Below are 25,602 nucleotides of genomic sequence, written 5' to 3'. Positions count from 1 at the left end.
AATTGTTTTACAACATATTTTTTATAGAAGCAGAAATCAGAAATGTGACATAACAGTATTGATGAGTGGCATCTCATTCACAGCTTTAACCTGTCACACACTCGCCCACTGCAACTGTACTAACAAAACACATAATAAGCATTTTATGTTGCTACTAAGTGTATTTTAGAATTACTTATAGATTTCTTTATTAAGAAGGACCACAGCTCTTCGTGCTATAATTGTAAACATGAGTGGCTGCAGTTTCGATTACCAAACACTAGGTGGCGGTATTTGCACCACTGATATGCATTTGAAAAATGTAATGAAATTGAATTTTGGGTTTCTAGTGATGTTTTCACCTGTATGTCAGAAGACACCGCCCATTTCAGAGAATGATGTAAAAAATATGTGACATATTTACTTCAGCTTTGATTTCTCTGATACATGCACATTGTTTGCCTATCTACACAGCATGCAGGCTAATGAATAGCATGTCTTGTTGGGACGCAATGAGGGCTGCCAGTGTGACCGGATCATTAAGCTCAGTTTGAATGAAGTATGTTAGTGTGGTTGGTGTGTCTGTGGCAATATTGCTTCACTAGTGCAATGATGGTGAATGTTAATCTGCTGTGCCTGAAATATAGTGTCAGACATTCAGGTATGTTATAGTTGTTATTATTAGTACTGTGACAGAGGTAGCTTTATTATTCCTACTGCTTTTCTCATATGGCATTTCTTATTCCTGGTTTGATGTTTTCAGGGTGAAGTGCAAGAATTGTTTGGTCTTCAACAAGCCACAACGGCAACCCTGAGAGGACATCTTAAATCCAGATACCAAACAAACCAGCTTCAGTTAATGCTGTATTTACTTTGTATGTCATTTATTTCTGTGTCAGTACATGCTAGTTTGGTTAACAGGATTAGTTAATGGTGAACTCTTTTGGTCTGGATTATTAATGCCTTACCTCCCATACTCTTACCTGCGAAAGCATATGAACAGCCCCACACACACACACACACACACACGTTTTTAGCGGCCTCACAGTCCTGTCTGACCTAGCTACCATTTACCACTGTCTTTTTCTGCCACAGAGTATTAAGATGCAGAAAAGGTAGAGGCAGCAGAAGACTGACACCCTTTTCAAGAGATCTGTTGTGATTTCTTAATGTTCTGTAGGTGGCCATTAATAAAGGGAGGCTAATTATGAGGTTGAAAACTAAGTCTTATTGTTTGTCACTGCACCCTGCTTTTGTAGGATAGTCAGTTGCCAGAGACCTCAGTTATTTCAGAGGCACATGGAGGTTCAAATAATTACATTATGCTTCATAGTGTTTTTCATAAGTTACAATTTTATTTATGAGGAATGCAAACATAACTATAAACAATGCTTTAAGCATTACACTTTAATATTGCACAAGAGTTTCAATTTCTTCAGTGTGGAATTGATAAAGAATCTCAGTCACAATCCTCATAGCGTGTCACAACACTGCTTTGATCACCATTTGCTGCCCCATTGATCGATGGTGGTTAATATACATTTTTGTTATATTGTCACAAAACGTCTGAAAATATCCAACTTAAGGAGTGTGCTGAAAAGAATAGCATATTGGAAATGTAGATAATGCAGTGGGATTCAGAAACACATTTAGTTGTGTTCAGCTTCAGTTTTGCACAGGTACTCTCACCCCAGACAAACCTCATCCCCCACACTTTTAAAAAGCTTGACACGCCCCTGCTATTTCAGTGGTTTCCCTCAGCTACTAAAAGGCCTTAATCAAGTTGTTGCTTTCCACCGTTTTGTTTAGAATTCTGATTCAGGGTTAAATATACAACCAAACCTAGTATACCAGCTATTTGTGGTCATTGAGTGAACCACTATATGAGAGTTCCTTTTTTCTTTTCTTTTTTTCTCACTTTTAGCAAATAGTACTAGTAGTAGTATTTTATTCTACATCTTTTTTTTTGCTTTACATTTGTTTACATGATTTTACAATGGCTTGTTAGAGCATTTCCCAGTGACAGTAGAAAAGTGTTCATGCATGGTTAATATGGATTTGTGGTTACATAACGTTTAATACATTGTCGTCTTCCACAGTAGCTGCGAACAGTGGTTGAGAGTTTTGGAGTCAGTGTCGCTATGAGGGGGTTGTATGGCTTCTTTATAGAGAATGTTGGATCCTGAGTAGAGACAAGCAAGGTTTGATCACAACAAATAGCAAATAAATACATTTATATTTTGTGTTTATCTTTTGGGAGAAAGCAGGTCAAGGTTTCCTACTTCTGTTTCCATGATCCAGGAGTCACACTCCCCTTTTCTGTAAAAACCTCTGAGCACACGGACATGCCATTCCTATTGCACACAAAGAAATCAGTAGTTATTACTATAATTATGCATATGACAATGAAGGTGTGCTTCAAACCTGTTTTTTTATATTCCTACACATGCCTGTGGAAATATTTAAATTTCTAATCATCCGTAAACAGTTGATGTTCTTCACCAGCAGTTCAAAGGCCTGGTGTACATGTTGCAGTATCCTGGTGTTATTGTTTTCAACATGTGTCGTGTAAACTGTGGAGCTGTGGACTGATAAGTTGGTGATTTCCAGTGAGATTGATTATGCTGCAGAAAATATAGAAGAGTAAAGCGTAAGGACTAACGCCTTCTGGGGGTTTAAGACTTTAATTTAAACTTAATTTTAACTTTAAATTTTAATAGGCCTATGTATTTGTTTGTGACCTGAAAAAAATGCATAATTTAGTAAAAGAATAATTATAATTGAATTTAGGAGGGAAGATAAAGGAGAGGGAATGTGCAGAATGCTTTGCTGCATAAGCACTCACTTGTCCTCCACCCCAGCAGCTCAAGGATGTGATCGATGTGCTCTGCATAAGAAAAACAGGAAATATGTTAAAATGCATTGCAGGTCAGTGCAGAATGTACAAAACACTGGACTCATTAAATTCATTAAATTCTTACTTTTTCTTGACTTTTGGCTGTTTGTTTGCCCTGCAGAAAGAGTAACTGGTTACCACAGCAGTTTAATTATCAGTCAAATTAAAAGTGTTCACTGTGAAACTCACCATTTGTTGAAGCAGCCCTCTTCTTTCCCATTAGTCCCACAAAGCTGTCATAATCAATGTCATCAGATCTTTTCAAAGCTGCATCATTACCAAGACAGCCGTCTGGTTTAGTCTGAAGCAAAGCAAAACAAAGTACATTTCTTATAGCCTGATGATTAAGTAAAACATCTGCTGCGGTAAGGTTCAGTCATACCTCTGACAGCGATTTGTAGGTCTCCTCTATACACCAAGACCTCACAGAAAGTGAGAGGAGGAGGATGAACACAATCAAGGAAGTAGCACTTAAGCAGTTTGAAGTTCTCTCCATCGCTCTGAAAGGGGAATCATCAAAGTAGAATAAATAAACTATAAAAATGAATTCTGTTAAGTAGGCTTTAGCAATGGACCCCCAAAACACAGCATGGAGCCTATCCATCCAGAGGTATGGCTCCATGTTGGTATTGTACTGGACAGCTCACGGTCTGCTCTGACAGAGGAATGATGTTTTATTTGTAAATACATATAGTATTAGTTTTTCCTTTTAACTAATCAGTTAATAAGCACAGATACAGCTAATGTTAAATATTAATTAATGAATTAATCTTTCATTGCGCATTGATTAAACAAAATCTTTAGATTATGCTGAGTGATCATTATAGTGATCGAATGTTATTGCTACATTTACAGTCAGAGCTTCATTTACAGTAAACTGTTCCTGTGTTCATTAAGGCCAACTCAGGTGTGTCAGTTGTTTCCTCAAATAATTTATTCAGTTTTTATTTAATACACTAATTATTGTTTACAACAGGTCACATTTAGAGATTTTCATCTGGAACCATAGCACATTAAACCCATAAATGTGCTCATTATCATCACCTTCTACCCTAGTCAAATCCATCTCATACTGTGAATCATTAGCTGAGTTTGTTTATGTGAAATAAATGAGGAAACCATGCTTTAGAGCTCTTAATACTGTTTTGTTGTTTGTTGTTTTGTAACTTATTCAGTTAATATACAAGAAATATCAAATTGAATAATAACATGTATTTCCTAACTGAATAGACAGCTGATAGAATAATGTATTGTAGAAAAGAGATCTTACCTTGACCTGATCAAAGACCAGCGATGTGTTCTGCAGCTTACTTTCCAAGTCAAGTCAAAAGAAGCCTTTTCTCTCAGCTGGCTCTATCTCAATTATTATAGTCCTTGAGCTCATTCGTAATCCAATTAGCACTCCACCCGCCACCCAAACCCCCATTCCACCCTACACATACACAAACATGTGCATGCACACCCAGGGTTTGTGGCTTCATTGTCATCAGACATGCCTTATTGAATAACTGACTTAATAAGCAATTTTTGGATGGGTTTGTATGGGGAAAAAGGAAAAATCAGTGATCGTTTACGTCATTAAATAACCATTATAAAATAATATGTTTAATGTACAACTAGCTAATTAATATTTATGGCACAAAATCCATTTATTTTGAGGTAATAAGGAAGACTGTACCAAATTTCCTGATGATCCTGATGAGTCTGTGGAAGTGGAAACATCTCACTCCATGCAAAGTTTTGTTTACACAGTCACACTGTGGGGAGGCCTTATCCATTTTGGAAATTTAAAAAAAATCCTGCTGTTTTGCAGTATGATTAAAATTCAGATGCATTAAAACATATAATTACAAGCATATAATGTAGTAAAGAATAACAGCAATATAATATGAATAAAACCTATAATATCACCAGGAAATAGTCTGTAATGCGTCTGTATGGCTGGACTTGGAAAGTAGCGTACGCCCTATATGAGCGGATATTGCTATTTGCCTATACAGGGTCATTGGCTGGTGCGTGAGAGCAGAGAACCAAATAACTCCCACGCTCTCTGACTCTGTGAGCACTGAAATGACCAGTGGAAGCCTTCTGACTCCACAGACAGAAAAGTAGAGAACAACTCTCTGAGTTGGTGAACCCTAATTAAAACCAAGAAGTGTGTGTGTCTGTGTGTGTGTGTGTGTGTGTGTGTGTGTGTGTGTGTGTGTGCACTTGGTTGTTTACCTCATGGGGCTGAATTAAATCACACCTCATTAACACCTGCAACATTCTTTGGAGCAGTGGGTGTCTCTTGACTTATAACACCATGAAGCATCAGACAAGCTGTGAACATTGGGGTCTGGAGGCTGCCAATTGTCAAAACCATAAATAAACTCAGGCCTGTGGGGACAGGCTGCATACTAGACTGCACTGACAGAATGCTGCTTGTCATGTTCAACACCTCAGCCATCAGGGGAGGCATGCATTGTTAAATGAAGCACCTGCTGCTGATGATTCATACAGTTCTGAACTTTACCAGTCATTACCCACAATCCTAACCTGTCTGGTTAAACCTCCTCTTGGCTGTGTTATATTAGTGTAATGAGTTTATGTGCACCTGTTATGATGGGACATTGTTCTAAGTATGAATGGCCTTACAGAGCAGTCACAGATTGAATAGCTACAGTTCCCTCCTCTCCTCTGTGTACGTCTTTCCTCGTTCATTATTAATGGTGGAGAAGGACATTGGCCTTCTAGGATAGGGGTCATCTTCAAGACTCTCTTCATGATTGCCAGCAGCCAGTTTTTTTCACAATTCTCTAAGAAGGATCGCCCCCTACTGGAGGTGAACATAACAACAAGGACTGTATCTAGAATATACTGTATGGTACTAAAACTGAGGTTTACGTAAATGTATTCCACAGAGAAGAAGAAAATAAGCAGGGATTAAACTTATAAATCAGTGACTTGTGATATATGAGCAGCAACAGGCTCACACTTAGTCATTGTACTGGAAATGTTGGTGTGATTCCCAATCACAGTGGTGACGCACAGCTGACACTGAGGGGACACAGATAATCACAGCTGTGTGAAAAGTGGTCAGCTGATTTACCACCTTCTGATGATTTCTGATTGGACTCCAGGCATTTATTACTTTTCATCAATTAGTGTGAGTTGTACTCAGCTCCCCACAGAAATGGCTGTGTAAAGCACCACACGGGTGTTTGATCATCATGATAGTTCGGTAGAAGGCTGTTTTCTTATATTCTGATGGTGTTGTGTATAGACAATCCATATTTAACACACAGTTTAACCATGATGCTTAATGTCTCTTCTTATAAATCCTAAAATATTATATATAATATATTTTCACACATTTCCTCCTTTCTGTGACGTCTGACTCTTTTGCTGTTGTGAATACACCTCCTAGTTCTGTGACATGCATGCATCGGGGCCAATCAGATATTTTGTGTAATCCTGTTGTTATGTCATATAGTATGGCACCATTGAGATGGTTAATTATTCAGCACTGACACAGAACGTGGATTAAACACAGTCTGCCCTTAAAAATACTAAAGGAGCATGACAAACAATACATGCTGTAGGACAATACCCTAATAAAACTATCCATGTCTGTTCATACACATCACAGTAAAAAGATATGGCAGTATGATTATGAAGTAACCTTATCATAATAGCATTTTTGAGCCCAGACTTGATGTATCTTTGATGCTTTTTGCTACTCTGGACACTTTGTACTTGAGTGCCTCTAATGGTCCTTTTTGTTGGAAAATGGAGTACTCTCACAGAGTAAAGCTATTTAGAGAGCATGTGAGTGAGAGTGAAAGGAGGTGAAAGGGAAGGAGGTACTATAGTAGGAGTGGGAGGAGGAAGCTGAATCATCTGAATTTAAATAAAGGGACAGTGACCTTTTGTACTAAATGCAAAATAAAAACAACATACTATAGCTCCTGTTTTTCTCACTTCACTTCTTGGCTGTTTAAGAGAGAAATTTGCTCACGGCATGAGGGAAGACTTCTTTCATGTATTTGGGTCAAAAACAAAACCTACTGACTGTGTGAGCAGAAGGACAGGGGGCAAGGGGAGGAGGATGAGAGGATAGCAGGGCAGACAAACAAAACTGCTTCAGAACACATGGACTTTCCCCCACGTGAATCAATATTCAAGCCCCGATCTCCCTGTTGAGCAATGAGGCCAAAGAGAATAGGGAGCTGAAAGACAGATGATACAGAGGGAGGGCTGTGGGGATGTCATGTGTAAAGAAAGAGATTCTCATTGGAGGCAAAGAGAGAGAAGAACACTATCCATGATTTGAGAAAAAGAAAAAAAATCACAAAAAGCATTCTCTATATGACGAAGCCATCTTGATCGCACTGGTTGCATACTCTGGACTCCAGGACTTCTAAATTATACAGGTAGGTGCGTGACAGTTAGCATGTAGTACATGGAACTTAAAAGACAAACCTGTGGTAAGCCATGCACAAATGCTTCAGCTCAGTGTCAAGGCTTGATATTGGGATGCATTACTCTTTCTTGCATTGCAAAAATATTTACAATTTTTGTAAGATGTATTTTAAAATGTTTTTTTGTTTTACTACAGGAGAGCTTGCTCAGTAATTCCTAATATGTAATATGTTCTTATTTAGCTCGACAGTAAGATTTGTATATACGAATTCCAGTATTTTCTCATAGCTGGCACAGATCAGGTGCAGCCAAAGACAAGTGACATTGTGAGATTAAAATATTTAATTAACTTAAAAAACATCTCCTTCAATCATTCATACACTGTTTGTATTGTTTACACTCTTTTCTTTAGTGTTGTGGCTTTTGAAAAGATGATGTCCTCCAAGTTGAAGTGGCTGGTTGTGATCCAGCTCCTGCTCTCTGAACAGGTCCTGTGCAGGGTTTCACCACCACCTCCTCCCCCTTCTGCGCCAAGGGACTCTCTTCTTCCAGGAGCTCATATGCATGAAGAGGAAAATGAAATAGACAAACACTCTCTCCTAGGATCCCAGCTGGGGTTCTCTTCCATTGAAAACACTGCTCCTGTGTCAGCATCACAACAGCAGAGAATCCAATCTGCCCGACGTGTGACATCAGTTCTCGGAGCAAGGCTCCAGGGTCAGATTCAAGATCATCTCCACATCCAAGGAAACGTTAGATGTGAGGAGCTGCTGTCTGCCAGCACTGTGGATGACCTGCTATTCTCAATGTTCCCACAGGAGCTGCTGGGTCTCTCTTTAGTGCCTGTGCTGGTGGTGGCTGGTTGCCCAGTGGAGGCAGAGGCCCTGATACTAAAGCTGTACAACCTGCTGGGAGTGGCTGACACAGATGAGCTCCTGATAGAGGTGGAGACTCTTATAGAGAGTAGGGTGAAAGCATCCACACCAGCACCTGCCTCCAGAGCACCACCTACAGAAAAAGATCAAGCCTGGCGCCACATGGAGGCTGTAATGTTTAACATCCAGCAGCTGGCCATGGTGGGGGAAGGCAGCTCTATGCTGGAAGGGCAATGTGAGGGCTGGACCAGAGTGAATGGGACCATACTGGTGGGGTCAGCTGTGGAGGGATCCACAGGTGGACTGAAGGGTGCTGTGAGTAGCTGTGAGAGTCTGGGAGTCCTGTGTGCTGGTGTAACCAGCACCGGGCCGCTCACTCCTGGGTTGTACCAGGCAGTGTTGAAGAAAGGTAGTCGAATCTTGCTGTCCCAGTCCACAGAGTCTGAGTGCTGGATCCGTGAATGCAGCTCCCTGGAGGATGTTATGGTCAGTGCGGCTTCAGGTCAGAGAATGAAGCGCAGCCCACAGAGGAGGTGCACCAATAAAAGCGAGGAGCGCGTGTACAATGTGGTGGAGTGGATTCCTGCAGTGAGCACCCTCTACAACCTCGGCACAGCTGTGTATTATGCCTCAGTCAACTGCTCCACAACAGCCAAGGAGAGAGCCATCCTCAGTGCTGTGGACCTTGGAACAGATGCTCTCATGGTCGCCACAGGGGGCACTGCTGGTGTGGCAGGTTATGCTCTGGGCGCAGGGGTGAAGACCAGCGTGAAAGCTGGAGTCAAATATCTGCTTAACTCCATGAAGGACGAAGATGATGTGCTGGTGAACCAGTTCAGCTGGGAGGAGGGTGTCCTCACCGTGCAGTAAACAGAAGAATCAATCACCCTCTGAAGATTTGACAGTGGCACACTTATTTACAAATTTTTAGAGTAAGAAATATTAAAAATCAGGTGCTCTAAAATGTAGTTCACACAGTTATTCATGTATTCATTTTCAGCAAAAAAAACAGCTTTTTTTGTTTGCATATTGTCATGAAAGGTTATTTTTACACAAATTCAAACACAAATTTCTTCATTTATCTTCAGATTTATCCCAATAAATCTGAGTTAACTACAAAATGAAATATTTAGAGCATATGAAATTATCTCTAACCTATAATCTATAATCTATAACCTCAAATAGTTTAGAAGTAATCTGTTTTAACTGATACAGTAGTTTATTATTTTATCAAACCTGGAAGAACTGGTCTCGGAAAACTTTCAGTCCCTCAACACTTTTTCCTTTAATGCATTCCCATAAAAACCTGTATTGTCATGTCAGAGTCACAATCAGCTCTGGAATGTGGATTTGGCCGCTGTGTATGTTTTTTTTTCTTTACATGTGGCTGTCATGTGGTAGATCAATATACTACAAGCAGCTGAGAAGTCTGCTTATGTAAGAAGATGTCCAAGATTATGTTAAATTATGTTTTTCATACTGTTAAGGAAAAACATATAAGACTGAGGTTCACTCAAGTGTATTTATTCCTGCAGGAAGGAGCAGTCACACACACAGACAGTAGCCTCTGTAGGAGTGCTCAAGGTCTTGTGAGAGCAACTCCCTTTTTATACTCTCTGCTATCTAACAACGGTTGTTTTTCTCAGAATACACACATCCCGGAAATACATCTTGGAATAGGTACAATCATCAAGATTCTCTCATCAACGGTTAACAATAGAAGCAACAGGATGAATTCTTCCAACACATACATTATGTGCTAGCTATCACCACAAAAATTGTGTGTACTAGTGAAAGTGTGTTGTGTAAAAAACACAGCACTATATTACTTTAATTTTGGATCCCCTTATCAGTCAATCAATATGACTGAATGTTGTCAGACACTTTTGATGACCTGAAACAGAAATAACACAAAAGGTATTCAGATTTTCTGCATGATTACTTCAAATGCACATTCTTGTACTGACAGCTGTGCTACTGCTTTATTCAACAGAATCTGCTGGATCAAGTCGGTAAGACTGCACAGCGAAAAGAGTCAGACTCTTTTCGCTGTGCAGTCTTACCGACTTGATCTTTGTAGACCACTTGCTGGACAGTCACGATAATAATTAAGAGAATTGTTATTGGATGGGTGCTTGAATAGTTTATTTGAAAGGTTTTTTGAGGTCAGTTGCCTTTGCATTTGTTGAATTTCCATGTTTTCTGCCCCCAGCCATTTGCATGAAGTTAAGTGAACTCAATTTGTTTGTATATGTGGTGGCTCGTTGCCTGCTTTTTACCTAATTCATACTTGACCAAGATAGAGAGTGATTGGCAGTGTGGCCTATACTGTCTGTGTACTTTGTCCATGTAGTTTCTCAATAAATGCAATCTACAGTTAGTAGTTTAACTCTAAAATACACAATCATTGTAAACCGGGTACAGGGCACAGAGTGTAGTAATTGTAAATACTGGTTTAGTTAGTTCAACACAAAATCATTTAAAATCTCAGATACTCTTTAGTTTTGTTTTCAATTCCTCAAAAATCTAGTTTCAATGATGTGTCAAATACGACATCTAGTGGTGACAGTGGAAAGCGAAGAAAAGGCTCAAATATTTGTACCGCAATAAATTATTATTATTAATATTATTAGCTATTTCTGTAAATTATTAAGTGCAATATAAAACGTTTGTATGACAGTAGCCTACGGCATGCCAGCAGTTGATTTTTTTCAGATGTTTATTAGAAGAACACGCTGTACGTTGCGGTTTGTGTGTCACACTCTCCCTTCATCGTCACTTTCACGACGTCATTTCTGGGAAATTATCGAAGTAACAGGGCCGTAAGTTTCTATTCTGCTCAGCCCGCCCCTTCAGTGCAGATTGATAATAAAGTCCACCAACAGCGCCTGCGGTCCTCGACAGCGATTCACCAATCAGCTGTCAGCTCTGAGCGCACCGGGAAACTGTACGGCAGGACTTTGACATTTCGGCTCTATAACGGCTTATCACTGGCGGCTTCAGAGCCAAAATGGCGCCCAGAGTTAGCTGATAAGCGCTACAGAGGCGGGATTAGCAGATATCCAATGACAGAGAAGCTGAGGAGAAACGACGAGGAAATTGTGTTTGTTCGCATGCACAGTCCTGGCAATTGTTTTGTTTTACCAACCACAGTTAAAGTTCGACAGAAAAAGCTAGAAACCGGTATGCACATCTTTTAGTTTATCTGTTAGCTAAGCTGCTAGGTTATCTCATAGAGAACTTGGGCTGACAACTTGAAGTAAGGTGAGTAAATATTTTATACAGGTGGATTTGCGGCGTTGACAGTTTTTGCATAGCTAGCTTTTCTGCAAGTTCACTAGTTCAGTACACTCGATTGTAGCTTTCAGTAGCGTGTTAGAACTGTTTGAAGTCATTACATGTCATACAGTAAGTACATAGTTAGCAGTCATAACATCTGTTCGTATTCGTTTCCTTAACAACCTCTTTACATAAACACGCTGCATTTAATCTTAAGTAAGTAAGTAATATTTACGCATAAGAGGTTAGCTTACGTAAACATAGAGCTGATGTCGACTGTGTGTGTGATCATTTTCAGGATGGCACAGTGGGAGAAACTGCATCAGCTTCCTGTTATCTACAGACAGCAGTTACATGAGCTCTATGACAGGGATGGTCTACCTGTGGATGTTCGGCACTACCTGTCAACCTGGATAGAGAAGCAGGAGTGGTAAGCAGCACTGTCTCTGACATCATTCAGTGATGTCTGCTGCTAAAACACACTTCTCGTTTCTTGTTGTTGTGATCCAGGCTACGAGCAGCCCGGGATCACGCCTTGGCTATGGTGCTGTTCCAGGTCCTGCTGGAGAATCTGGATATCCAACACAGCCGCTTTGTCCAGGAGGAGTCATTCTTACTGCAGCACAACATTAGACGCTATAAACAGAACTTTCAGGTGTGCAAGGACAGGAATCAGGAACTTATATATTAGGCTAATTTGCATAGCTTTTGAATGAAGTGTCAGAGGAAAACATTATACCAAGTATGTCATCTTGTTTAGTAAGGTTAGGTTAGAATGGCTTAAAATATTTCACCATGTGATCTTTCTTTCGACAGAGATACCAGGAAGACCCATGTGCTTTGGCAACAACAATCCTGTGGTTTTTGGAAAAGGAGAAAGAAATCCTTAAGAGCGCTGAGCTGGCTGAACAGGTAGGTCTAGGGCAACACCTTATTACACTATTGACTTGAATGACCTTATGTATGGGGCACACCCTGCTGCTACTTATTACTGAAGGTTTTATATGCCATATTGATATTTACAACCTTGTTCCTAGCATGCTTGTTGAAAAAGCTTTAAGCAATCGATGTATAAACAGATGCTGACATTTTTTTATCTCTTAATCTGTAAGATTTTAGCTGTTTTTGGGGTTCTTTGTGGTATATTTTGTTGAGCCAGACAAGTCAAGTCTGATTTTCCCCTTAAGCAGTAATATTGTTGTAACTGCCACTTTCTCTCCTTATTACCCAGACCCTTTCTAAGTCTGCTTCTCCTACTCTTTTGCTTTCTTAGGTTCAGTGTTTGAATGTAGGGCAGGAAACCATGGAGATTAGCGGTCAGCAAGACCTTGAGCGTAAAATGGCCGGCCTCAGGAATGAAGTGCAGGTGCACAGAATATTTCTTTGTATTTGGTTGTCCTTCACAGATAATTTTATAATTCATTCACAGATTTTTTTTTTCTTTGCTTGTTGGGATGTAGTGTATGGAACACACAATAATATGTCTGGAGGAGCAGCAAGATGAGTTTGACTTTAAATACCAAACCCACAAGATAGAAGGCAAGTGGTATTAAAAAATCTGGCTACTCGAGTAATTCAGGTAGTTGACTAATAAAATGGTCTGAATCACAGAAATATGCTCTCTTTTGTTTTGCCTTTTCTCATATGGAAACTTCCATCCCACTGTGGAAACTGTTATGCAGCTGTGGCAGACCAGGCCTTGAAAAACGAACAAATAAGAGTTTTTCAGCTCCTCATCAACAAACTGAATGACTGTAGAATCGTATGAAGTCATTTTTGTTCTTTAGTAGCACAATAATTTTTTTAGTTTATGTATTTTCCTTCTCTGATTTGTCAACTTTTGTCATACCAACACATTTTAGAGTGCACTGGCAGACCTGAACAAAATTCTGGAGCGTGCAAAAGATGTGATTGAACTGTTGGTGAATAAGGAACTGGTGGACTGGCAGAGGAGGCAGCAGAAAGCCTGCATTGGTGCCCCAGATTCTGCCTACCTGGATCAGCTAGAGAAATGGTATATACATCTCCACTTGTTTTAAATTAGTTCTAATCATTTGTTTTCGATCTGTAAATAAATTACAAGGCAATTACTATCTACGTTAACCTGCAGTCATTCTTTCTTTCAGCTCCCATGATGGTGTTTTTTTTCATGACCTGTATCATAATAATCACTTCTGCCCTCTTGTTTTGTAGGTTTACTTGTGTGGCACTGTGCCTGTTCCAGGTGCGTGAGTTTCTTAGTAAGCTGGATGAGCTTGTAGGAAAAGTGTCCTATGAGAATGACCCCGTAAAGGCCCAAAAACCTGGACTGCAGAAGAGGGCAGACACGCTTCTAAAAACCTTGCTCCAAAGGTCTCTCTTTCAGATGGTGGTATTCTGCTGATTCATTTTTGACGTTCACTGATATTTTTGTTCTGTTATTACTTGAAGCTCTTTCGTGGTTGAGGATCAGCCATCCATGCCTCAAGGTAAAGGACCCTTGGTTCTCCGCACAAACGTTCAGTTCTCTGTCAAGACCAGGTGAGTTTCTGACCTGCAGACTATCTGTGAGATTGTGTTTTTTTTAATGTGCTGTAACTTTAGCCTTGCTGGTTTCCTGTTTTTTGTACTGTGAACCCTTTTGAAGTTCTATTGTTTTACACCCTGACTAAATATTTCCAGACTTTTGGTCAAGTTTCCTGACCTGAATCACACCATGAAAGTGGATGTATCCATGGACAGGTGAGATTTTTCCTCCTGCCAGCGAGTCCTTCACTTTAAACAACAGAGCATGTTAGACATGTTAATGCTCCCTGTCGTCACTGCTTTGTTTTTTGTTCTTGTCATTCACATTAGGGAGGCTCCTCAAATCAAAGGGTAAGTGATTTTGTGTTTTATATCTTTGACTGCTGTATCAGGTGACGTTTCAGATGAGCTGTTTTGAACTTCTGCATGTAGTGTGAATATATTTTCATTTAACCATGTTTGTAGTTACCGACGTTTTAACGTTCTGGGTGCCAAAACCAAGGCCTTGAACATGGCTGAAAGCCAGAATGGAGGTATGGTAGCTGACTTCAGACATCTGGTGAGTGACAATGATCGGAACTGAGAACATTTCCTCAAAGGCAACAGAGGCCATTCCTGACAAGGAATGGCCTTTTTGAAAGGATACATTTCTTACATTTATCTTTCCATATTTTCAAGTGTGTGCCTGGTCTCCTGGAGCTAAAATAAAGTGATTAAAGATTATAATGTGCAGTAGTAACCTCTATTTATTATCAGGTGATAATGTCAATTATCCTTTTTTATTTGTCTTTAGACTCTGAAGGAGCAAAAATCTGGAGGTGGTGGCAAAGGAGTCAGTGATGTGAGTTGACATGGAAAACCCTGGAGATACCATCCCTGCACCACATTTCCACTCAATAATTTTATATGATGTTGATGATGATGATGATGAAAATGACTTGTTTGTGTTTTGTGTCAACAGATTTCTCTGAGTGTTACAGAGGAGCTGCACATCATCTACTTTGATACTGTATTTGAGCTGAAAGGCATCTCAGTTAAGCTACAGGTGGAGTCTCTTCTGCTTCTATTCGTGCAATATGAGTGACTTGCTGCATAAAAATAGTATATGGTATATGTGTGTGTTTTTTAGTGTGAAACAATGACTTAAATATAAAATGCCATTCTCTTGTATGCATCCTAGGCCTCCTCCCTCCCTGTTGTCATCATTTCCAACTCCAGCCAGCAGCAGAGTGCCTGGGCATCTGTCCTGTGGTTCAGCATGCTCAGCCAGGATCCAAAGGTGAGAGATGATCATTACTAACGCATATAACACATAGCATTTTCCTTTAATAATGTTACAAGCCAGCATCAATAATTTTGTACCTATATGTCTGTCTATAGGATGTCATGTTCTTTGCAAACTGTCCTACTGCCAACTGGACCCAGTTTGGAGAGATGCTAAGCTGGCAGTTTCTGTCTGCCACCAAACGTGGTCTGAACCCTGATCAGCTGGAAATGATTGCACACAGACTCTTTGGTAAAATTTTCTTCCATGTTCTGCTTCAGCAGCTTTTTAGGTGGTTGTGCTCTCTGTGTTGTCAATTTGAATTGAACAAAATGTCAAGAGCCAGAAGTCAGCCTTCAGCGGGAATTTATTGAGATCAATTGTTCGACACGTAAATTCAGCAAATTCAGATACAGTCCCCCGAACCCAAAAGCTGAAGCTCTTTTATAGCCAAGCCTGCCTGTGTGTGTGTGTGTGTGTGTGTGTGTATGCATGGTCTGTGTGCACGTGTGTGTGTGTGCTAAAGAGGGTGTCCAAATTTGGCAACTAATTCTGGCATTGTGTGCATTTCCACATCTGCTTCCTATCATCTTGACTTGTTTTTGCGTACATAGCCAGTTCAACCGAGGACAAACCAGGTTATTCCGACCTAGCTCTTCAACTCTTCAACTCTTGAACTAAACACTTCCTTGGTTCTGGGAAGTACCAAGAAAAGCATTCTGGGAACCTAACCTATCAGTACATGAACATTTTTCTTCCACATCTGTAAATTTGGCCGAATACTGTTACTGATACCAGGAAGCACCTTGATCTGGCAAGCTGCTAAAACATCTTGTGGTTTTAAATTCTTTTCCTTGTAATTAAAAGTAGCTGCAGTTCCTGTAACTTCTAACATAATGATAAACATTTTGAAGAAGTACACGTGACCCCTCAACTTTATTGCATTTATGACAGCTGTTGATTTACTGTCTCTAATTGTTGCTAGAGGAGTACAAGGAGAGGTGTGTTAAGGCTGTTGGATTGGAACCTGGATTTGCTGACGGCTCATAGTGATTCATTAAAGTCTCACTGTAAATGTACTTCTTCATTGTCCTTAGTGGACTATTGCCATGTGTCATTATGATCAAGTGTATGTCGGTGAGTGTAACTTGGATTTTTTTTCTTTTTCTTGCAGGGAAACAGCCCAACTATGACACCTGTAATGTAGCGTGGTCAAAATTTAGCAAGGTAAGAATTCTGACTACTAAAAAATGTTTCAAGCTTTGCTGAAAAGAGGAACTTAACCACAATTCACAAAAGGGCTCATGTCCAAACGGTGGACCTCAACTTTAAACATTTGCACTTTTTTCAGGAACCATTATTGTCTTTGAATGCACTAGTAGATACAGTTTGTATTAATGACATGCTCTCCTCCTCTGCTAAAGGAAAATCCTCCTGACACTTTCTGGGTATGGTTTGATGGCATCTTGGTGATGGTGAAAACATACCTTGAAGAACTGTGGAGGGAAGGGTATGTTTTCTAAAGAAAAAAAAAACAGAAAAGTGCTAAAACTAATTTTCAGAGCTGGGTCCTTTTGCTCACATAGGTTAAATATTTTAGTTAAAGCTTCATTGATATACAGTTAGCCTTACTTTGTCTAATTTGTTCAGGCCTGTAACGATAATTACAGTTATGCTGCTAGTATAGTGATAGTACACAGTCTGAAGTATATTCAGACACTGGAAACAAATACAATAAAACTGCACTCTTGAGCTCTGTTAATAAGGATTGCACTAAATAAAGTGTTTTGTACAGGTATAGAAAATCATGAATTCATTTACAAGCAAAAAGCCTCTAGTAACACACCATCATTTCATCAAGCTTCAATGGAGAGCGTAGCTGAGAGCACTGTTTATTCTGGAACTAGGGTTGCTAAAATGATTCAACTCTTATGTAAACAGACCAGCTTCTCAACACAACGGACAATATTGTGGTCAGCCAAAATGATCAGGGTCATGTCCTAATATTGTGCAATATATCTACAATGTAATTATTGTGACAGATCCATGTTTGTTTTTGAATTTCCCCTGACTGGGATGAATAAATCCAATTTTTGGTTGGTCTTCAAAATTGTGATAATAATAATAGATCAAAGTATTCATAATGAAGACATAGCTTTGATTAATTCTTGGAAAATGGGAGTAGTTAATTATACCTTTTTTAACCTATGCTGCAGCCTTATCATGGGTTTCGTGACCAAAAGCAAAGAAAAGTCCCTCCTGAAGAAAAAACAAAGAGGCACGTTCTTGCTGCGCTTCAGTGAAAGTGTCGTTGGAGCAATCACTTTCTCCTGGGTGGAATACACCAACACTGGTTTGTTATCTTACTTTTAGTCATAGTAGACAGATGTTTTTGTAACCAAGCTGCTGCCAGGTTAGTCCAAGTAACCTTTTCTTTATACTGTCTATTTTAGGCAAGCCTGATGTAAAGACAGTCCAGCCCTTTACAAAAGTTGACCTTTCCCAGATCCCCTTCCAAGAGATCATCAGGAATTTCCAGATCTTAGAAGCTGACAATGTGCCAGAGAATCCTCTACTTTATCTTTACCCCAACACCCCAATAAACGAGGCTTTTGGAAAATATTACACTGAAAAGACTGGAGGTAAGGACACCATATGTTGTATCAGATTCATTTTTTTTCTTGCCACTGCAGCACATTAAAACACATCTAAACTCCTTCTGTTTTAGATGACAGCCCTTACATAAACTACATCAAAACCAAGCTGGTGTTTGTTACAAAGGAGTAAGTATATTGTTGACATTGATTTAAGCTGAATTATACTGTCTTGTTTGATAAACAACTAAACAAAAAACACATCCCAAGATGCATCCCTCTGAATGCATCTAAGAAGTGGTGTATCCAGTCCTTTGTTGTGTCATGAGCAACTGGTTGTAATGGCTGTTTGTTATTGGTCATGTAGGAACACACTGGAGGCTAGGTCACCCATGTCCTCTGACATGACACAGGGTGAATGCCTGGAGCCAATGAATGGCCTGTATGGAGAGTCAGCTGGTGAGTCATGGCTCTCCTTGCTGTCCAATCCAGCTTTAAAAATTGTCTTTTTGGCTATAAAATAGGTAGGGGACAAGCTGTCAAAACACAGGGGTTTCAGGCAGCATCACGTATAATATTGATGAACTTCTAACTTGAATGTTGTGGGGAGATTGGCTGCCTCTGCTGCATGAATCTGCCTGGTGTCCTGAGCACAAAATCTAATAGGCATGGGGGTGTTTGAGGTAAACTGTTACTAACATTTGTTTCATTTTGATTCTGCTTTCTGATCCTTTTTTGGTCCTTTTACACCTGCTTGGTGTTTCTACAAAAACTAATCACGAAGCTTAAAACTGAAAACAAACTGGACTCCTATTCAAGTGAAATTAGTATTAATCAATTGTGGAAAAAAAAGATGGTTTGGTGATTGTTACAGGTAACTTACCTACTATAAATGTAGCATATTGTTACCAGAGTTACTAGTATTAATTGTAACAGTAACAGTCAAATTTATTGTTAAAGTGAATAAATTTCAGTCCACCAGGGTTCTAATATGAGTAGTGACATCTGGAGTGCAGGTGAAACCTTTTTGTTTAAAAGAAATGTGTGACAGTTTGGAAAATTTTGTGAAGTCTAAAAACACATCAGCCGAGTTAGGTAGATTTTGTTTGTTAAATCCATACAAATGTGACTTTACGTGTTAAATATTGGGCTTCATAGGATGCTTTGTGCCATTTTTGACTATTTGTTAATGCCTCGCTACCTTGTTACCCCCATTTGCAGTCTTACTAAAAAGATGTTTAGCTTTTTGGGAGCTCAGGTTTTTTTGTTGAGTTTCTGCTTCAGAAAATAGAGACTGAAACTGAGCAAATCATGCGAGAGTTGGAGCAAAAATAATGTTAAACACCCCTTTTACTGTTACACAGAAAAGAGAAATATTGGATAAAGGTGCCACACAGAAACAAAGATGCTCAGTTTAGCAGCAAAAAATGGAGGATATATGGTGTGCCCATGCAGATGAATCACAGCTGATGTCGTCTACATTGTGGCTACATGTTAGTTACTTTTCTGGAGTTGAACTCAAGCTTTAGAGGAGAGGATGAGTAAAGAGCTCTGTTGCTAAAAGCAGGTTCAGTTTGTCTTTTAAAACACACGTGGGCCACATGACCCTTTAGACCACAATCTCTGGAAACAGACTATATGTACTTAACAGCTCTTTGTGTCCATTCCACCCCTGCCTTGACAACAATATGTATACACACATTTCCTGAAATGTCAAATTATTCCTTTAAAAAATGATTATCTGGATAGCTTCAATCATGTTTTAATTAAATTAAATTATAATTACTGAAGAATTTTAAAAAAACTGCAAATGCACAAGCATAAGCGTGTCATAAAATCATCTCCTGTATGGATGTTCATCTAGCAAAAAAATGCAGTTCTTTTTGTTTTTTGGACAACACAATCAACATTCTTTTGTCTCTTTCTCTCTGCCCTTAGAACAAGACATGGATCCTCATCCTCTGACGTCACCTCTTGGAACCAGTAATGCCGATCCCATGCTGAACGGCTGTGTGGAACCCCCAGTGGAAGATATATTGATGTGTCTCTGCAACTCTTTTCCTAACACTGATATCTTGCAAGATGAGCCAGGGCAGCAAGATTTGACCCTAACAGAATTTTCGTTCTTTAGCCCACAATCCTGTGGAAGTCCTGTGTTTTTGTAACCAAACCACTGTGTTGTGTGTCATTCTTCCTGAGCTTCACTCTTAGCAACAGACATCACAGCATCCACTTCAAAACATTGCACTGCACAGCAAGTCCAGCATTAATACATTGGTTGCTTTTAATCTGCGTTTCTGTGAAATACTTGACCTAAGCCTGATTCAGTGTTTAGAAATAGCTTTATCAATCAATATTAGCACATTTAAAACCATAGAATACATTTCTTTTTATCATGTAACCCTACCGTTACCTGAAAACAAAATAGAGAGACCTGGATGAGCTGGACTCGTATTCAGCCCAAATTGGCATTTTTTTTGGTCCATGTTATTTTGTGATCAGTCATTAATGATATAAAATGAAATATGTAAGCTTGTGGGGTATTGATGAGCACATCACGTAGACTGCACATAATTTATTTTGGTACTGTTGTCGTCACCTGCAGCTTACAATTGTACGCTGTTAAAGTTGAAGGAATTTATATTATCGTTTACATATAAACCCACTTTTATCATTGGTCAATGTATGTTGTTTGTAGAGAAGATCTTCTCTACGTATTATGACCTGGATGACTGAGAATCTTCATTAACATGTTTTCTGTTTATTACCAACAAAGATTTTAACCTGTTTTTGCGTTTTATCTCAGCCTGCTTCAGACCACATCTTAATCAGAGTGTTCAAATGTAAATAAACAAGAAATTATGCAGCCCTGTACAGATTGTTTTATATAATTTACATATTGATGCACGTACAGCTTAAGGTTGTTTTTTTTTTTCGCCAACAACTGCTGCAGTTTGTTAATTAATCAGCCAGGAGGCGTCAGGTAGCCAAACCTGAAGTGTGAAGGTAACTAGCCGCATAAAGAAACCTTTTCTGTCCGGTGGACACAGAACTAGTGAAGGAGGTAAGTATATGTCATATTATGTTTTATCTAAGTGCCCAGAAACACAACTCATGATATTTGTCAGTGTCACTGCTTAACTGCAATTAGTTGCGTCTGGTTTTTAGCATAGCTAGCAGTGTAGCTTCATTCACACAAATGACAAGATTTACCAGAATTTAGGATCTCTTTGGTGACTCGAAAATACCACATTAAAGATTTTAAAATCCTAACTTCACATAAACTTTTAAATTCATGCAATAGTACTATGATACAAAGATATACTAAGAGTACTAGTGATTGACTTCAGAGCTAAAGGTGTCGCGCTAACATGCTAAAGATGATGCTAAAGATGATGCTAGAGATACGTCAAACCTATCAGGGCTATGTCATCATGAGACTTGTTGAGTCACTCTGTTTGGACTGAGATGTCCTAATTTAACTATGACTAACCCTTCAGATTGTAGTAATATATGGTTCTTCTTTTGTTTCAGCCCTGGTTGCAACAACTTGATTAACCTCATGTTCCAGCCACCCAGTAAGTGTCATTTACTAAGTTCACCTTAAAGAAAACACATGTAAGCTTGGATTGTTGTGCGCTGGGTTTCCTTTGTAGCATAAACAGTTTGCTAACAAAGTCAGGGTTAAAACTAGGTCACCAACTCAAAAAAATGTTGTCATCTGCTGATGACTCTTGTAAAGTCTCCAAGTGTACTCATAAGATGTTTTTTTCCTCTCTTAACAGTAAAAATAAAATAAAATCTCAGAATCCATGTGCAAATGCAACATATATACATGTGTTGCAGTTTTTCCATCATAAATCAAAGCAGAGGAAATAGTAATATTAATAGCAAAAGATGAATCAGAGTTGAGACATGGAGTTGCTGATTTTATACAGTGTGTTGTGTCAGAGTATTGAAATTTGGAAATACAGCTGTGAAATATAAGTTACAGAATGTAATGATTTCCTTGTCGTAGAAGTACATACAGAAACAGAAAATATATGTTTTTGAAGTGAATCCAGAAAAATTATTAATGAGGATAAAAATCAGGATCTCAGGGCCCGGTGTCATGTCCATAGGCGGGTAATGGGTCCAACAGCCCTTTTCAGCAACACATGGTAGGCTTGTCGGAACTGTCGGTTCATGACAGCGTAGAGTATGGGGTTAATGCAGCTATTCAGCCAAGTGAGGTTTGCACAGAACATGTGCAGCCATTGTGGTGCAAGGTTATTTTTGTCGGCTATGTTAAGCAACAGGAAGGGGACAAAGCAGAACACAAAACAGAGGAACACAGTGAAGCACATTCGTGTCACACGCTTAAATTCATTATCATCTCCTGAAGTTGCAGAGTGAGAGGAGGTGGTTGGAGCAGGTTTAATTGGAGGTGGTGTACAAATTATATCAGGAGGTGACTTGCTGGCAGTTGATGAATTTAGGGCCGTGGCAGGAGTCTTGGAAGTTTGGGATGGCTTTTCACAGGTGGTCTCATCTGTATTTTGGGGCAGCGTTACCTCACTGCTCACCTCACAGCTGCATGTCTTTACCACACCACTGTCATCTGTCCCCTGAGCTGAAGATGCTGGTTTCTTTTTGGATGACCGGCGGCTGAGCCTGTAGCGAAGCAGAGCCTGTGAGGCAGTCTGTACTCGTCTATAAATGAGCATATAGAATGCGCCGACACAGCCCAGACCAACAAAAAAGTAGAAAAATAGCAGGATGGTGGTGTAGGGACGACCCCTGATACGATGGAAGCTGCATGTGCACACTTGTGGCACAAACACGTAGACTGACCAGAGTGGGCCAAAGCTGACAAGGCCTAGTCCCCATGCCGAGATGAGAAGTATAACAAGTCCATGGCCAGAAAATACTTTGTCAAACACAGCTCTTTTTGCAACCAGCAGGTATCTGCTCACTGCTACCAGGCAGAGCGTGATAATGGAAACAGAGTTGGAGAGGAAGAGGAGCAGGCCGAAGATGCTGCACCAGAGCTCTCCGCTGCGCCATCTAAGGTGTAGATAGGAATCAACAGAGATGGGTTGCAGTATGGTGCAGTACAGGAGATCCGCTACAGCCAGGTTGACAATGAGCACGTTGAAGTGAGTTCTCAAATGTGGGTCTGATGCGAAGGCCAGAATGGTCATCAGGTTCCCCACTGTCCCGGTGATAGTTACAGCACATCCCCATAGCACAGCGAAGTACCGGTATTCTACAACTGAGGGACTGTAGCAGGAGAAGAGGTCATCCTCCGTTTGGTTGGTTTGGTTCATCAGCATCCTGTCAACTAACCGAAATCAAATTCAGGTTAATTTTTACACAGTGTACTAATCGAAAGTTTGACTGTTGCAGTGTTAGCAGTACTATGAACAGAAGGGGAAGTCACAGATGGGCTAAATGCCACTAACCACTTTCTTTTGTATGGAGACCTCTCACTAAAAGAATGCTTTGTAGGTTTCCGTTTATTTATTTATTTATAATTTGATGTAAGCACACGTTGCAGTTTTATGATAATGTAATATATTTTCATTTACAGCTGGTGTCCCTCAATCTGATTACTTGAACCACAAATGCCTTCAAAGACCCCACTGTTATAAATAATATTCAATAAGTGATGATCAAAATGTAAACTGGATTAGTATGATTTTAAACAAATTCCTCCTTGTAAGTCACTAAGATTCAGTAATAATTAAAAACAAATTGTAACTTTAGATCTTTAGGTAACTAGAACTTACCTGTAGATTTAATTTTCATACAGCAACAAATAGGTGAGTTTAATCTACAATTATAAAAAACTAATAGTAAGTAATATTTTCATTTTACTTTATTATTTTAAGACAAACAAATCACAACTTTCTCACCTTTACAGATTTCTGCCAGTCTCTCTAATGGTTGATGTGTACCTGTGACATTCTTCTCTCTGTTCTGGTGGGCTGAATGTTTCTCTTCCTCTTGAGGTTTCTGTATTTGTGTGCATCCTCTGCGTTGCTTAAGTGCACAGGGACACTGTATGAAGCAGGGGTTTTCCAGTTTATAGTAATATACAGGAAGAATAGTCTATTAGTAATTTCTGCATCTAATGTAATCTCTGCATGACTCAGGACTTCCTCGGGTGATCATCAGTAGATACTTGTATTTGTATTTTGCATTTGATTTGAATTTGTTTGTACTTTTGCATTATCACAATATCAAAGGACATAGTATGAGATGTTTGGTTTTGTGTACAATTTTAGAAGACGCCGTTTGTCCCTTTAACTCATTTGTACATGCTGCCCAGCTGATATATGGGTAAGCTCAACTAAAATGATTCAGTATGCAACAGTATGCAGTGCAAGACTGCAGACTTGTTGTCAGACTGTAGTTGACATCCATTTGCATTCTGGTCCCATTTTTCTGGTGTTGGGTATTCAGTGCAGTCTTTACTTGTGCATGCAGACTTATAAATAGAGCAATGTAATCGAGAAGGAAAAGAGCTTTAACAGGTTTGGTGACAGTGTTGAAATTCCAAAAGACACATTAGAAAAAAACCTTCCCTAAATTTATAGCTACAGTGTTGATCTGCAGCTGTATTGCGAAACCTTCAAATGACATCAAATGACCAAATGCCACGTGAGGTAATTCTGGTAACAGAACAACAGCGCAACTTCCTAAACAGAAGCTGAAACCCTTTTTTTGTTGCACACAAATGCAGGTAGGCTGTGTTAGGTCATACCTGCAGGACCTGTTGTTAGAGATTACTGTAAATATGTGAAATGCCCACCAGGTAGAGATGCACATGCAGGTGGCAATTGCAAGCAATCTTATTAATATCTTTACATTCATGTTAACTTATATTATTCATTCATATATTATTCATTTTGGCAATTTTAATTTTATTTACTGATCAAAATAAGTTGAATAGCATTTAAATAGCTTTATGCTCATAAAGGGTGATGTGTGTCAGGAAATATCATTAAGTCTGAGTTGTGCAGTGTGTTCAGAGGTAGGTGAATAGTGCATGTCTGTATCACAGCGCTGACTGTTGTCTACTTGACATGAGTAAAAAGAATGTGTTTACACAGCCCAGACCATCAAACAAGGCCATGCCTATTTGCCATTCTAAGATGAGGAGCCCAACAAGTCTGTGGTTAGTCTAAGCAGGGCAAGGATGCACCACCAGAGGACCCTAGTGCGCCACCTGAGGTGCTGACAGAAATCAGCTGAGATGGGGTGCAGTATAGGTCAGTACATTAAACCTTCCAAAACCAGATTGAGTCCTCAGATAGCTAGAGTTATGATTCGGTTCTCAGTTGCTCCATAGTTCCTGCACAACCCTGTAGCACATCAGTATTTTTTTTTCATCAACATTTATCAAGTAACAGGAATCTGAATATAGGTCAACAACAAAGTACTTTCAGACAGTGAGTGGTTGTCTCTCACCACTCCAGATGTTGTCAGTGATCTGTGCTGTTGTGGCAGTGCTGTGGAAAGGTTAGTGGGTGGCATATTTTTTTTTCTGGGAACTCACATAGCGACCACAAGACAAATGTTTAATTTTATGATGTCTTTAAAAATAAAAGAATGAAAAAAATCACCATTGTTTACAACCATTAATTCAGTTTAATGATTTTTTTTTATATAATTTTCTTTAAATGTAACAATTAGGAAGCCCTAATGTGAACCATTACTCAATTTTAAATAATCTACAGTATTGTTTCAATACACTTCTCCTAAATAACATTTAATACATTTTTAGACATTTTCTTTTTATTGCAGTTAACAAGAAAAGTT

At 39.3% G+C, this 25,602-nt stretch overlaps 3 protein-coding genes across 5 annotated transcripts; 2 read left to right on the top strand and 1 right to left on the bottom strand.

Annotated features, from left to right (window-relative positions):
- The first annotated feature begins 7,025 nt into the window (after window positions 1–7,025).
- apof (apolipoprotein F) lies at window positions 7,026–10,152 on the top strand. Its single transcript, XM_028407167.1, has 2 exons — window positions 7,026–7,290; window positions 7,692–10,152. Exon 2 carries the CDS (start codon window positions 7,711–7,713, stop codon window positions 9,022–9,024), a length of 1,314 nt encoding a protein of 437 aa, XP_028262968.1. The 5' UTR covers window positions 7,026–7,290; window positions 7,692–7,710; the 3' UTR covers window positions 9,025–10,152.
- A 1,065-nt stretch (window positions 10,153–11,217) lies between these two features.
- On the top strand, window positions 11,218–20,670 carry stat2 (signal transducer and activator of transcription 2). Of its 2 annotated transcripts, XM_028407153.1 has the most exons (24): window positions 11,218–11,418; window positions 11,732–11,863; window positions 11,944–12,088; window positions 12,250–12,345; window positions 12,707–12,799; window positions 12,894–12,972; window positions 13,116–13,195; window positions 13,296–13,447; window positions 13,627–13,785; window positions 13,864–13,953; window positions 14,095–14,154; window positions 14,269–14,289; window positions 14,404–14,497; window positions 14,732–14,779; window positions 14,900–14,983; window positions 15,119–15,217; window positions 15,319–15,454; window positions 16,377–16,429; window positions 16,627–16,712; window positions 17,419–17,555; window positions 17,656–17,844; window positions 17,931–17,985; window positions 18,164–18,255; window positions 19,735–20,670. In XM_028407153.1, exons 2-24 carry the CDS (start codon window positions 11,733–11,735, stop codon window positions 19,959–19,961), a joined length of 2,406 nt encoding a protein of 801 aa, XP_028262954.1. In that variant the 5' UTR covers window positions 11,218–11,418; window position 11,732; the 3' UTR covers window positions 19,962–20,670. The 2 variants fall into 2 exon arrangements, with proteins under 2 accessions (XP_028262954.1, XP_028262955.1); XM_028407154.1 differs by lacking the exon at window positions 18,164–18,255 and having other exon boundaries at window positions 19,735–19,933.
- A 1,055-nt stretch (window positions 20,671–21,725) lies between these two features.
- gpr84 (G protein-coupled receptor 84) lies at window positions 21,726–23,784 on the bottom strand. Of its 2 annotated transcripts, none has more exons than XM_028407169.1 (2): window positions 23,694–23,784; window positions 21,726–23,119 (listed from the first exon to the last, which is right to left on the bottom strand). In XM_028407169.1, the coding sequence occupies exon 2, from the start codon at window positions 23,109–23,111 to the stop codon at window positions 21,906–21,908; it is 1,206 nt and encodes a 401-aa protein (XP_028262970.1). In that variant the 5' UTR covers window positions 23,112–23,119; window positions 23,694–23,784; the 3' UTR covers window positions 21,726–21,905. The 2 variants fall into 2 exon arrangements, with proteins under 2 accessions (XP_028262970.1, XP_028262969.1); XM_028407168.1 differs by lacking the exon at window positions 23,694–23,784 and adding an exon at window positions 23,568–23,586.
- Window positions 23,785–25,602: the final 1,818 nt, after the last annotated feature.

The sequence above is a fragment of the Parambassis ranga genome, chromosome 5, assembly GCF_900634625.1.
Source record: "Parambassis ranga chromosome 5, fParRan2.1, whole genome shotgun sequence".
NCBI classification, from domain to species: domain Eukaryota; kingdom Metazoa; phylum Chordata; class Actinopteri; family Ambassidae; genus Parambassis; species Parambassis ranga.
The sequence above is the reverse complement of the archived record's forward strand: the minus strand, read 5'-3'. Positions and strand labels throughout refer to the sequence as shown.